The sequence below is a fragment of the Patagioenas fasciata genome, chromosome 10 (genome assembly GCF_037038585.1).
Source record: "Patagioenas fasciata isolate bPatFas1 chromosome 10, bPatFas1.hap1, whole genome shotgun sequence".
Lineage (NCBI taxonomy): Eukaryota > Metazoa > Chordata > Aves > Columbiformes > Columbidae > Patagioenas > Patagioenas fasciata.
In genome coordinates, this window is record NC_092529.1 from 8,950,613 (window position 1) to 8,964,218 (window position 13,606).

The 13,606-nt window shown below is 61.5% G+C and overlaps 2 protein-coding genes across 5 annotated transcripts in view; both read right to left on the reverse strand.

Moving 5' to 3' along the window:
- Window positions 1-320: 320 nt before the first annotated feature.
- On the reverse strand, window positions 321-3,358 carry GNAT1 (G protein subunit alpha transducin 1). The gene is made up of 8 exons (XM_065845506.2): window positions 3,253-3,358; window positions 2,055-2,097; window positions 1,709-1,850; window positions 1,479-1,636; window positions 1,265-1,393; window positions 1,052-1,181; window positions 812-965; window positions 321-599 (listed from the first exon to the last, which is right to left on the reverse strand). Exons 1-8 carry the CDS (start codon window positions 3,356-3,358, stop codon window positions 409-411), a joined length of 1,053 nt encoding a protein of 350 aa, XP_065701578.1. The 3' UTR covers window positions 321-408.
- A 3,827-nt stretch (window positions 3,359-7,185) lies between these two features.
- LOC136105806 (semaphorin-3F) overlaps window positions 7,186-13,606 on the reverse strand; it is a 111,461-nt gene continuing 105,040 nt past the window's right edge. For all 4 annotated transcript variants that reach the window (XM_071813072.1, XM_065845648.2, XM_065845649.2 and 1 more), the window contains 13 exons: window positions 13,449-13,542; window positions 12,944-13,063; window positions 11,332-11,471; window positions 11,141-11,255; window positions 10,869-10,938; window positions 10,611-10,755; window positions 10,291-10,513; window positions 9,374-9,462; window positions 9,043-9,084; window positions 8,637-8,794; window positions 8,489-8,556; window positions 7,769-7,902; window positions 7,186-7,690 (listed from right to left, as the gene is read on the reverse strand). In XM_071813072.1, coding sequence (XP_071669173.1) covers window positions 7,280-7,690; window positions 7,769-7,902; window positions 8,489-8,556; window positions 8,637-8,794; window positions 9,043-9,084; window positions 9,374-9,462; window positions 10,291-10,513; window positions 10,611-10,755; window positions 10,869-10,938; window positions 11,141-11,255; window positions 11,332-11,471; window positions 12,944-13,063; window positions 13,449-13,542 — 1,809 coding nt within the window. In that variant the 3' untranslated portion in view covers window positions 7,186-7,279. The remainder of the gene's footprint in view (window positions 7,691-7,768; window positions 7,903-8,488; window positions 8,557-8,636; window positions 8,795-9,042; window positions 9,085-9,373; window positions 9,463-10,290; window positions 10,514-10,610; window positions 10,756-10,868; window positions 10,939-11,140; window positions 11,256-11,331; window positions 11,472-12,943; window positions 13,064-13,448; window positions 13,543-13,606) is intronic.

The window sequence follows — 13,606 nt, forward strand, 5'->3', positions numbered from 1 at the left end:
CCTGCAGCACCCAGGGGCCCCCCACATCCAAGGGGCACCCAGGGACCCTTGGCACCCAAGATCCCCCCCACCCCCAGAATCACCCAGCTCCAAAAGGAACCCAGGGAGCCCCAGGACACCCCAGCTCCAAGAGGAACCTAAGGACCCCCCAGCACCCAGGGTCACCCAGTGCTTCCCCAGCACACAGTGGCACTGGATGACCCATAGTGCTGGCTGGCAGGAGGCCTGCTGGGGAGGGGGAAGTGGGGCCATGCCCCCACCCAGGAGCGGCTCTGAGGCTGAGTGGGTCAAATCCTGGGGGTTGGGGGCAAGTGGGGATGGCTGGGGAGGAGTGGGGGAGCGGCAGGGGGTCTGGGCCCCAGGGGAGGTGGGTGGGGCCAGGGTGGGATGGGGCACCGGGGCTGGGGCTCAGAAGAGCCCGCAGTCCTTGAGGTTTTCCTTAATGATGATGTCAGTGACGGCGTCAAAGACGAACTTGACGTTCTCAGTATCAGTGGCGCAGGTCATGTGGGAGTAGATCTCCTTCACATCCCGCCGCATGTTCAGCTCCAGGAACTGCAGCTTGATGTAGTTGCCCGCATCATCATAGGTGTTGGGACCTGGTGGTGTGACGGTGAGTGGGGTCCCTGCCTGGGCTGGTGTTCCCGCTAGCCATGAGTGCTCCCCCAGGTGGGCAAACCATGAGCAATGCTCCTGCAGCACTGCTTGCATGGGGTGCTGGGGACACCTGGTGGGTGCTGCTGCAGGGTGCTGGCACCCAACCCTTCACCATCACCCCCCCACCTGCTGGGTGACCTGCTGCCACCCTCACCATCGTAGTCAGGGAAGCAGATGCTGAGATGGGCCTTCTTGATCTTCTCCAGGAAGACATCCTTCTTGTTGAGGAAGAGGACAATGGAGGTGGTGGCAAAGTAACGGTGGTTGCAGATGCTGTTGAAGAGGTGCAGGCTCTCGTGCATGCGGTTCTGCAGAGGGACATAGCCCCGTGGTGACCTCCCATGTTGTGATGGGGACAAAGTGGAGGGGATATGAGCTGGTGAGCCTTTCTCACCACTTCGTCATCCTCCACCAGGACCATGTCATAGGCGCTGAGGGCTGCAATGAAGATGATGCAGGTCACCCCTTCAAAGCAGTGGATCCACTTCTTGCGCTCCGAGCGCTGGCCACCCACATCGAACATCCTGGGCAGGACAAGGAGAGAGGTCAACACCCCCGACCCCTGCCCACCCCTAGTGCCAGCCCTCACTGGAGACATGACCCTCACCTGAAGTTGAGGTCTTTGAAGGAGAACTGGGTCTCGATTATGCCGGTGGTCTTGACGCGTGAGCGCAACACGTCCTGCTCCGTGGGGACATAGCCAGGTGTCACCAGGCGTTCCAGGTCTGACAGGTAGCTGGCCAGGCACATGGTGAGCATGAGACACAGGTTGGTAGCCCCAGACCCACCCCAGCCCAGACCCCCACCCACACCCCACATACTAGCCGGCCGAGTCGTTGAGCTGGTACTCGGAGGCACGGTCAAAGCAGGCCTGGATGCCTGTGTCCTTCCAGAGCCGCCCAATGATGTCTGACATCTCCTTGGGCATGGTGCCCTCCTCAATGGTGTCGGAGAGATGCAGCAGCTTGCGGGCATCGTCCTACAGGCAGAGGAGCTCAGCAGGGCCAGGGGGATGGGGGTACACCCCTGCCTAGCATGGGGTGCTCCTCACCTGGCGAGCTGAGTCCCCATACTGGATGTTGAGAGTGGTCATGGCCCGCACAATGGCCAGCATGGACTGGAGCGTGTTGCTGTAGATGATGGCGATGAACTCCAGGCATTCCTCCAGCGAGTAACCGTCCTGGTGGATGATCCTGGCCAGGGAGGGGGGCACAGGGATGAGCTGAAGTGGGGGCACCCATGCGTGCAGCATGGGGCTGAGGCAGGCACTGAGGGCTGGGTGCACCCCATGAATGTGGCATGGGGCAGAGCTGGGTGTGGTGGGCCATGGGCACTGGGTGGCTGTGGCGTGGTGCAGGTATGTGGCACAGCGGGGCATGGCGCCCCTTGGCACTTACTTCATCTGCTTGACAATGGTGCTCTTCCCTGACTCTCCTGCTCCTGTGGGGACAAAGCACAGGTCACAGCAGTGTCCACACTGGCCCCAGGGACCACCAGTGCCTAGCACACCTGGAGACACTGGTGGCCATGCCAGGGCTGTGTCGCAGGGCAGGGGATTACAGCCTGGTGCCACTGGCATTAAGGTTGGGCTGAGCCGCTGTGGTTAATGGGATCTGTGGCAGCTCAGCCAAGGACATGCTTGGGGACCCAGGGGAGGGGTACGGGACATGGTGGCATCGTAACCCCAGCACACCACCTGATACCCAAGTCTGCAGCAGTGCAAGAGGACGTGCTGGGGGGCAACGATGGCATCCATGACCCCACCACATCCAGGGCACCCCAGTCCTTGGGCACCACTGGAGCAGCTGAGAGGGCCTGGGGGGGGACCCACAGTGCTGGGGGACATCAGGAGCAGACACAGGGGTGCTGGTGTGGGCTGTGTGGGGTGCCTAGGAGGATGGGATAAGGTGGAGGGCTGCCAGGATGGTGCTGGTAGGGGGTGTTGGTGAAGGCTCTTGAGATGTGTTGGTTGAGGGGAGGCAGGGTGGTTTTGCTGGTATTCGAGATGTGTTGGTTGGGCTGGCTGGGTTTGGGGGATACCTGGAAGTTGGGGATCATAGGGTTGGTTGAGGTGGTTTATTGGGTTTGAGGTGCCTGGCAGGGTGAGGGCTGTTGAGCAAGATATTGAGATGAGCTGGTTTGGGGGAGTCTGGGAATAGGGGGCCTGTTGGGGTGGGCTGGTTTGGCTTAGGAGTGCTTGGGGGAGAAGAAAACATTGGGTTGTTTTTTGGGGTCAGCTGTCTGGGTTTAGGGTTGCTGGGGGGTGACAAGGGAAATGTTGGGGGGCTATTAGGGTTGGCTGGTTAGGTTTAGGAGTGCTCAGGAGCAGTGGGCTGTTGGGGGGACTGTTGGGCTGGGCTGGCTGGGTTTGGGGGGGATCCAGGGACTTTGGGTGGGCTGTTGAGGGGAGCCGGTCAGGGAGCATGTCTGGAGGCCAGGGGAAGGTTGGGTGTGCTGGTTGGTTTTAGGAGGGGCTGTCGAGGTGGGCTGGTTGGGTTAAGGGGTGCCAGGAGGTGTCAGAGGAACACTGGGTGGGCTGTTGGGGTAGATGCACAAGGGATGGGTATCTCCCCCAGGGTGTTGTCCCCCACATACCCAGCAGCAGCAGCTTGACGGTCCTGGCATCCTTCTCAGCATCCTCCTTGAGTTTCTTCTCTAGCTCACGGGAGTGCTTCTCCTCAGCACTGGCCCCGGCACCCATCCTTGGCCCCGCGGCCCTGCGGCTCACCCGCTCCTTGGAGGTCAGCACCAGGATGGGCAGCGAGCTCCAGCCTCCCGCCGCCTCCAGCGCTCGCCTCCCTGCTGTGCCCGCTGTGCCCACTGCCGACTGCCACCTCGCTACCACCACCGCCCACCAATGTGGGCCAAGGACGGGGCCAAGGTCCCGGGGGGCCACCCGGTGCGGTGCTGTGCCAGCACCCACGGCTTAAGCTGTCCATCCACCCCTAGATAAACCCCCTTAAGTCTGCAGCGGGCTGAGCTCAGCAATCCCATGGCTCCTGGCGTCAGCGCTTCTGCCGGGGGGGCCCAAGGCTGGCCAGCCCCCTGCTTTGTCCCTGCCATGAGACTGGGGACAGTGACCCGGGGATGTGAGACTCCCCCCGCTCTGTCTCTGCTGTGGACCCCGGTGGGGGTTGGCACTGGGGGGAATCTGTTGTGGTCTGGCAGGGGCTGGATGCCATGGATTGAAAAGTCCCCGTTGTCCCCAGCACAAACTGGTCATCGCCACTCACTCCGAACCAGTGCCCGCAACCTCCCCAGTAAGTCATCTCAGCGTCCCCAGGTTCTCATTCCCGGTGTCCCCATGGGCACCCAGTGATTGAATGCCATCCCCAGTCACCTCGTCCTCTGTCCCCAGGACCTCTTCCAGGATGCTCCACCAATGTCCCCAGGCCACCCAGGTGCACTTCTTAGTGTCCCTACTCACCCACCCGTACACTGCCAGTGTCACCAGCCCAGCCCAGTATCACCCCTGGAGTCCCTAGAACCCTCCAGCAACACATGCACAATGTCCTCAGGGATACCTGAGTACCCTCCCCAGAACCTCTCCCTGGTGCCACTCCTCAGTATCCCAAGGAGAAATTCCAGTCCTCTCCCAGTGTACTCAGGACCACCCCACCCACCCCCCAAGCCCTGCCCAATGTCCAAAGGCACTCCAGTGCTCCCATGACAGCTGCAATGACCCCCCGCCTTCCAGTGTCCCCAGACCCCTCAGAGCCCTCCCCAGTGTCCTTAGCCTATCATTTTCCCATCTCCCACGTCCCCAGTCCCCCCGGCATTGCCATTGTGGCCCCTCCAGTAAGACTTAGTGTCTCCAAGAACAGCCCAGTAATCCCTCTGTGTCCCCCTGCTACCGCCTCCAGTGTTCCAAGGCCCTACTAGGGTTCCCCCAGGTGTTTGCAGTAAATATAAGTGCCCCCGTGTCCCGATCCGCCCCCCCGCGCTGTCCACAGTGCCCCCCGCGTCCCGCCCGGTTTCTGCAGAACCGCTCTCGGCCGCCAGGGGGCGAAAGGACCCAGCGCAACCCAGCGCCCCCAGTACAGCCCAGCGCCCCCAGTGCAGCCCTGCACCGCCCCAGTGCAGCCCTCCACCGCTCCAGTACAGCCCAGCGCCCCCAGAACAGCCCAGCGCCCCCAGAACAGCCCTGCACTGCCCCAGTACAGCCCAGCGCCCCCAGAACAGCCCTGCACCGCCCCAGTGCAGCCCTCCACCGCTCCAGTACAGCCCAGCGCCCCCAGAACAGCCCAGCGCCCCCAGAACAGCCCTGCACTGCCCCAGTACAGCCCAGCGCCCCCAGAACAGCTCTGCACCGCCCCAGTGCAGCCCAGCGCCCCCAGAACAGCCCAGCGCCCCCAGAACAGCCCTGCACTGCCCCAGTACAGCCCAGCGCCCCCAGAACAGCCCTGCACCGCCCCAGTGCAGCCCAGCGCCCCCAGAACAGCCCAGCGCCCCCAGAACAGCCCTGCACTGCCCCAGTACAGCCCAGCGCCCCCAGAACAGCCCTGCACCGCCCCAGTGCAGCCCTCCACCGCTCCAGTACAGCCCAGCGCCCCCAGAACAGCCCAGCGCCCCCAGAACAGCCCTGCACTGCCCCAGTACAGCCCAGCGCCCCCAGAACAGCCCTGCACCGCCCCAGTGCAGCCCTCCACCGCTCCAGTACAGCCCAGCGCCCCCAGAACAGCCCAGCGCCCCCAGAACAGCCCTGCACTGCCCCAGTACAGCCCAGCGCCCCCAGAACAGCTCTGCACCGCCCCAGTGCAGCCCAGCGCCCCCAGAACAGCCCAGCGCCCCCAGAACAGCCCTGCACTGCCCCAGTACAGCCCAGCGCCCCCAGAACAGCCCTGCACCGCCCCAGTGCAGCCCAGCGCCCCCAGAACAGCCCAGCGCCCCCAGAACAGCCCTGCACTGCCCCAGTACAGCCCAGCGCCCCCAGAACAGCCCTGCACCGCCCCAGTGCAGCCCAGCGCCCCCAGAACAGCCCTGCACCGCCCCAGTACAGCCCAGTGCCCCCAGTACAACCCTGCACTGCGCCGGTACAGCCCTGCACTGCCCCAATACAGCCCAGCGCCCCCAGTACAGCCTTGCACTGCCCCCAGTTTAGCCCAGGACCCCCCAACACTGATCCTAGCGCCTTCCTGGGACTGTCCAGAGGAGCCCAGTACAACCCACATTGCCCTCACTACCAACCAATGTCCCCAGTACAGCCCAGTATCAGACACTATCACTCCCAGTGCCCCCTGTAGAGTCTTCCCCATGGCCTCGGTATTGACAAGTACTGGCTCCAAGTACCGAATTCTAGTGCTCCAGTACTTCCCCCAGTGCTCCCAGTACTGGATCTTGAGTGCTCTCAGCGCCTCCAGAAACAGTCAGTACTGGTCAGTAGCCCAGCCCAGCGCATCCACCCTCCCAGCATACCCCTAGCACCTAGACAGTATCACCCAGTACTGACACCTCCCATGACCTGTCCAGTGCCCACCTTAATGCCACCCAGTACCCGCAGTGTTCCCAATACAGCCCTGCCATGTGAATTCCAAGGGCTCCCCAGCTCCCTGGCTCCAGGCTAGTCCTTCGCACCCTGGCAGGGCTGAGGGGCAGAGCTGGAGGGATCCTGTGATGGGAGCAGGTGGCAGCACAGCCCCTGGCTGCTGCCTGCTCCAGAACAGAGCACAAGCAGGTGCCCGCGACCGTCCCAAAGCCAGTGTTTATTTGGGGGTGGCCCCAGCTGTGTTTGGGAGCACTTGCTCAGCCCTGGCTGCCCCTCCGCTTCCCATGTATAACTATTTGCAGGCCCCCACATCCACCAGGGTGCCCGGAGGGGACGGCTGATGGGCTGGGTGCCCTGAACACCCATGGGTACCAATGCCAGTAAGCACCAGCAGCTGCCTGAGGTTTTGCCCCAGCACAGCCCCTTCTCCTTCCCTTCCCCACCCAAAATCCCTGGTTGAGCCCCCACCATGGCTTGGACACTTGGGTCCTGTCTTGAGGGTCCTGACTGGCCCCACTCAAGCCCCTGGGCCCCACAGCCCCCTTCTCCTCGGCTTGCCTAGTGGTCTGCACCTTCTCCTCGAAAAGCACTTGCTCCTCAATAACCGGGTGGGGAAAGTGAGGCAGGAAGCTATGAGGGCCATGCCAAGGCTGTGAGAGTCAGACTTTGTCCAGCACCACTTCACTCCTGCCTTTGCCTTTTCCCCCCCTGACTGGAGTTTGTCCGCCTTCCCAGGGCATCACCCCCATCCCACATAGGGACCTGCACCTCTGGTCCCTGGTGCAGTGACATGCCCCAGCTGGGGGGAGACAGCAGCCACGATGCCTGGTGGTCCCCCACACCAGGATCCTGGGGTCCTGGAGGAGCGGGAAGACAGTGATGCTGGCTGCAGCCACCCTGGGGGTCTCCACTCCTCTGTGGGGCTGGGAGGTGGGGGTTGCACTGCCCCAGTGGCCTTGTACAACCTACAAATAAATACCGTCTCCCGCAGGAGGGCAGAGTGCGTGTGTCCACGTGTGTGTGTGTGTGCGTGGATGTATATATATATATATATATTTTTATTTATTTATAGATATTTTTAATATTAAAACGGGGGAAAAATAGAGCACTGTGCTAGCAAAGTCCCTGATGACGGTTTCATGTGTGCCCGTAGGTCTCTGGCTGGTGATTCCGGCGGTTCCGAGGTTTCTTCTGCTCCTGCTGCTCCTTGGCTTTGAGGCCAGCCAGCGGCTGGGGGGGGCTAGCGGCCGTGTGCCGCCAGTAGCCCTGGCAGTACTGGTCCAGGAGTCCCATTTCAGGCTGGGTGAGGAGCTGCAGCAGGTCCTGGTAGCGGGGAGTGGGGGCCCCAGGCAGGCCGGGGGGGGTCTCCACCTGCACCAGCACGGCGTGGACAGCGCGGCTGCTGAGGACGCGGAGCTGCACCTTGGTCACTGTGTGTTTGAAGTTGTTCTCGGTGGCAGTGCACGAGTAGAGGCCGCTGTCGGTGAGCTGGAGGGCACGCAGCAGCAAGCCCTGCTCCGTCCGCAGCACCCGGCCCTCCACCCGCAGCTGCGGGGGGAGAGGTGGCATGGCTCAGTTGATTGGTCCCTGCCCGCCCCCGGCACCCCCGAGAACCCCTCGCCCTACCTCTTTCCGTCGGTCACTGTTGTCCTTCTGTAGCAGCCACTTGACGCTGGCCTGGGGCGAGCGGGGCTGGCATTCCAGGAAAGCGGTGCTGCCCTCCACCCCGTACTGCACGGCCTCCACCGCATTCTTGTTAGCTGCAGGGGTGGCAACAGGCAGCCAGGTCACACCTGCAGCTCCATGTCCCCTGCCCTGCTGCCCTACTGCCCAGCCCACTTGGTCTCCAAAAGAGAGCTTCTGTCCACCTCCAGCCATGGGTATGCTGGCTACCCAGCCACCAAGCAAGTGTGCTCCTCCTCTAGCTAAGCCATCCTTCCAGAAGGGCGGCCATCCTTCCTTCCATCCATCCAAATCTACTCCTTCTCCTCCCCAACATATCCATCTATCCATGTTTCATCCCTAATGTATCCATCTATCCATCCATGTTCATCCTACTCCCCGATGTATCCATTCATGCTTATGCTCCTCCTTAATGTATCCACTTTTTCATCAATCTGTCTATTCTTCCATCCACTCATCCATCCACCCATTCATCCATCCATCCATCCATCCATCCATCCTCACCCTCTTCCTGTATATCCACCCACACAACCATCAACCCATCAGGGTCCCCATCCACCCTGTCCCGCTCTGGCTGCTGCCCACATCCCACATCCTCCTGTCCTCAGCACACTCCCCAGCTGCCTCCCAGTGCTGTGGGGCTGTGCCCCACACCTCACCCACCGTTGGAGTTGTAGCCCCGGCACTGGCGGATGGGGTTGCCATGCCGCACGTCCTGCCTCCGGCTCCGCCTGTGGGGAGTCAAGGAGGTGAGCAGGGGAGCCTGAGGCCAGGGAGTCCCTCCCCACTGCCCCCCCCTGGCCTCCCGTACCTTTTGGAGGAGGCAGAGTAGCGGGTGCAGGCACTGCCATCCCAGGCGCAGTACGGGTCCCGCGCCAGGCAGCAGTCAGCACAGGCTTCCCCATAGACGTCACAGCGGTGCAGGGCCAGGTGGGTCACACCAACAGCCGAGGACACATACAGCTGTTGCTGTCGGGGGACAAAGAGGACAGGGTGAGATGTCACCTCATCCTCTCCCTGTAAGCACCCCCCCAGAATGAGCTGCAGTCTCCTGGTGCTGGGACTGGCTAAGACACCAAAGCCATCCAGGGCCATCGGAGCCAGCTTGTCCTGGGGTGACCCGTGTGCCTCCTGCTCGGCTGCGGTGACACTGGGCAGTGCTATGGCCAGGCCCACAATAGGATCTGCCCAGCCCTTTGCCACGCACCATCACTCACCCTCTTGGAGGAGATGGTCATCGTCTTGACGGGTGCTGGCACCTAGATGGAAGCAGGAGTGGAAGAGATGGAGGGGAGAACACCTGGCCTGACACTGCAGCCCTGGGGGGCAGCCCAGATACCCCTCAGGTAGCCGGGGTGGGGCAGGGCTGGGCAGGGGGAGTTGTGAGGGGCAGGAGAAACAATGCTTGGGGTCCCTCCAGTGCCAGCCAAGGGCTGGTTGGTGTCCCAAGGGGCTGGTTGACATCTCAAGGGGCTGCTTGGTGTCCCAAGGGCCTGGCTGGCTTGCTTGAGGACACTCAGTGAGGGTGAAGGACAGGACAACTCCTACCTTGAACACCTCAATCTCTTCCAGCATGAGCTCCTCCGTTTCCATGTCATCCCGGGGGAGCACGATGACCTTTTGCACGGTGCCTCGATCTGCAAGACGCCACAATGCCCAGGCACTCAGTGCCACCCCTGGGCACACGTGCCCTCCCCTCCTGTGAAGGGGGTCCCGTCTTGGGGCTGGGGGGAGGAAGGACTCCCCCAAGCCCACTCCCATCTCTCTCCTGCTGCAGTGGGTGGCTGTGCCACTGCACATGCCTGGGGACTGCCACCACCCAGGGCAGGGTTGGAGCAGCAGCCAGGGATGGGCACTGGGGCAGGAGAAGGACCAGGATGGCTCACAGGGGCTCTGGGATGCAGGTTAGAGCAGGGGAAGCACCAGGCCAGGCAATGGTGTCCCCAGGATGGGCACTGGGGCTGGGGAAGGGCAGGGTGGGAGACTGGTGCCTCTAGGATGGGCAATCGGGCAGGCGAAGATCAAGGTGAGATGATGGTGGGATTAGGATGGCCAGTGGGAAGCATGAAGATGGGTCGTAGAGTCTGTAGGATGGGTACCAGGGTCAGGAAAGTATAAGACTGGATGGTGGGGTCCCTGGGGTGAGCACTTGGGCAAGGGGAGGACCAGGCTGGCTGGTGGCATCAGTTGGATGGGAATCATGCAGGACAGCTGGCCCTGCAGACAGGAACCGAGCTAGGGGAAGGACCAAGCTGCGTGGTGGGATCCATGGGATGGGCATTGGGGCAGAGGGAGGACCAGGCTGGAGCCTACAGGAGGGGCAGGGATCTTGCGGGGGGTCTCAGCTCTTTGCCCCGCTCCAGTGTGGTGGAGGGCACAGTACTCTGGCCAGCCCTGGTGGTACCCGTGCCCTCCAGGGCCGCGCTGGAGCATGCTGCGTTCCCCGCGGTGCGCGGCATGGGTACCTGTGCCCAGGAAAAGCACCTCATAGCGCCCGTCTGCCGCATCCACCTGGTCGACGGCCACGGTGGTGAAGCGGTAGTTGACGTTGGTGCGGACCACCAGCGGCCGGCGGTGCGTGGGGTAGACAGCATGGTACATCAGTGGGTGCGCACGCATGAAGTTGATCACTTCATCGGGGTAGTCCTTGGTCGACTTCATGGATGGGGTGAAGGTCCCCCCGGGGCACTGCGATAGAAATGTCACCAGTGCTCAGTGACCTGGTGACAAGGCTGGGGTCTGAGAGTGATGGCTCACCTCCCCACGCATGTCTGGGGTTACTTACGGTGCCTGGCCGGGGGTAGGGCATCTTGCCCGTGTAGGGCATCCACTGGTAGTTGGGTCCCTCCTTGTGCGCAAAGGGCCCATTGAAGACCATGCGGATATCAGCCATGGAGTAGACGCAGACAGCAGAGCCTTTGAAGACCGACCTGGAGGGAAGGACCTGTTGCCACCCTCCAGCTTGGCACTGCAGCATCATTGGGACTCCCACCTAGCTGGGGATCCCCCTCCACTGCTCTGTGCCAGGAGACTCAGAACTCACCCCGAAGCAGAGAATACCGCGTAGATAACAGGGTTCTTAGTGTCCTGAGTCTGCTGGATGAAGACATCCTCTTGAGACAGAAAAACAGGGGTGTCACCATGGGGCAGACAGGATACCCCTTGCACTCAGGGACACCAAGGCAGGAGGGAGAGCAGCTCCGCGTGGGAGAAGTAAGAGGTGGGGGGCAGCAAGGGGGTATGCAGCCCTCCCCAGGGTGCCCCCCAAGACTGCAGGGGTGCAGAAGGTTCCCGCCCCCACCCTTGCCCACTCACGGAGCTCGTCGAAGTGTGTTTCGATCCCATCGGGTCCGGGCACGGAGCACACAAGCCGAGCCTTCAGGAAGGTGCTCCACTTGTTCACGAGGCAGCAGTGGCCTCCATCGTCATTCTGGAATGGAGAGACCCCCACGCTGAGCTCTGCCCGCCCCCATGCCTGCCCCCTGCCCAGCCCCAGCTCCACTCACCAGGCAAATGCGCCCGATGCGGGAATAGACCCCAGGGCTCAGCGGAGCATCAGCCGACTTCTCTCGGAAGAAGAAGTAGAGCTTGTCATCGTTCCTCTCGCTGCTGTCGGGGATGAGCTGGGCACGGACAAAGGCCGGGTCTGGAACGGCACAGTACAGCACCCTCAGTCCCGCAGCACTCTCTTCCCCCCACCACAGTGGGGTGCTGAGACCCCCTCCTCCAGTATCGTATCCAGTATGCTCCTGCAGTGCTGCATCCAGCTCTGGAGCCCCCACACAGGACAGACATGGACCTATTGGAGAGGGGCCAGAGGAGCCACAGAAATGATCCAAAGTTGAAACAGTTCTGCTGGGAGGATAGGCTGAGAGAGTTGGGGTGTTCAGCTGGAGAAGAGAAGGCTCCGGGGAGATCTTATTGCGGCCCTTTAGTGCTTAAAATGAGCTTATAAGAAAGATAGAGACAGGTTTTTCAGCAGGGCCAGTTATGGTAGGACAAGGGGTGATGATTTTAAACTAAAGGAGGGGAGATTCAGGTCAGACATGGAGGAATAATTTTTTTACAATGAGGGTGGTGAAACACTGGCCCAGGTTGCCCAGAGAGGTGACAGCTGCCCCATCCCTGGAGACATCCCAGGTCAAGCTGGACGGGGCTCTGAGCAACCTCATGTGGGTGAAGATGTCTCTGCTCATGGCAGGGGGTTGGACTTGATGAGCTTTGAAGGTCCCTTCCAACCCAAACTGTGCTATGATTTTATGAAAAGCACTGTTGTGGTTGCAGGGTGAGAGCCAGATCTGGAGCAGAGCCACAAAGGTGGGGTGAGGAACCGGGTCTCTGGTGGTCAATGGTGCTCCAGGAGAGGCTCAGAGCACCCCTGGAGTCCCTGGGAGCACCCCTGAGGACCACAGTGTGGAGGGCTCCAGCACTTCCACGAGCAGGGTGGTGGGAACTGGTCATACCCCCCAGGGAGGAACCACACAACCTGGAAGCTTCTCAGGAAGCTTCTCCCTGCCATCCATCAGGCAGTGCCTAGCCTGCACTGACAACTCCCCCTCTTCGGGTTACCGCCCCGCTGGCTCCCTGGCCCGGCAGGACCAGTCCATCTGCTCTGCTCTGTTTACTCAGCTGCTGCCCCGTGGGCAGGAGGGCTCCAGGGGGACAGGATGAGCGTTTGGGGTCACTGATCGCAGGCGACATGGTTGACATCTCAGCCCTGCAGAAACCCACACACAGACTCCGGCAGAGTCAGTCACGTCTCTCACCAGGTGCCTGCTCCCACTGCTCAGCGAAGCCCCTGGTGTGTCTGTCACTGTGCCCTGCACAACTATCCCTCTACTCTTCTGTCTGGATTTCCATCCATCCATCCATCCATCCATCCATCCATCCATCCATCCACCCATCATCTGTTCATCCACCATCTATCCACCCATCAACTGTCAACCATCCATCATCTATCCACCCAATCATCCGTCCATCCATCCCACACCATGACCCATCTGCCTGCCCATGCTGGCTGCTGTCTCTCTCCTGGTAGGATGCAGTATGACATGACAGGTCTCTGGGCTGGAGCTGTGGGTTCCCCAGGGAACCTGGGCCAATGACACCCCAACTCACCATTTAGCCAGCGTGAATTGTACTGGTCTGTCCTCATGGCTGTCTGCTTGCCCATGGTGCGGAAGATGGCTGCGTCCGTGCCCATGAAGTCGATGTAGACACCAGCATAGAGCTCTTCATCTGCAGAGGGCAGATATCAGCTGGGGACCCCCACCTAGTCCCATCCATCCACCTTCTCCCACTGCCCTGGGCTCCATCCAGCCCCAGCTCTGGCCGGTAGCCACCAGGTAACCAAGAGCCACTGGCTGTGGCCATCCCAGCAAACTCGGGAGTTTGGTAGTGGTCTGTAACTAGGACCCCCAACTCTGCTGGGACAGGTGCCCCAGGACTGGGCAGCCCAGGTGCCCCAACATCTGCAGCTGGAGGGGTGGTAGGGGCAAGAACCCAGCTCTTGGGGGTTATGTGGGCAACACATAAAGATGGTGGGAGCCATTGTCCCATGTCATCTGCACGTTCCCTCTGCCCAACACAACCAGCGCCAGTCCCAGGGGGCTGCAGGACTCACTTATTAACGCAGAGACAGTGTCTACTTTGGGGTCGTAGGAACACTTCCCCTTGCCCGATTCCAGTTTGTCTGGCTCCAGGTAGAAGATATAATCCTGGAGAAGGAAGCAAATGGAGGAGCTGGTTAGTCGTTCATCCCTCCATCCCTGTGGCACCTTC

Excerpts from the sequence above, each read along its gene's own strand:
- GNAT1 (XM_065845506.2), bottom strand. The coding sequence starts at position 3,358 with ATGGGTGCCGGGGCCAGTGCTGAGGAGAAGCACTCCCGTGAGCTAGAG. Across the intron at positions 1,851-2,054 it reads ACCATTGTCAAGCAGATGAA|GATCATCCACCAGGACGGTT; the intron begins GTAAGTGCCAAG and ends CTCCCTGGCCAG. Across the intron at positions 600-811 it reads CTGCTTCCCTGACTACGATG|GTCCCAACACCTATGATGAT; the intron begins GTGAGGGTGGCA and ends TCACACCACCAG.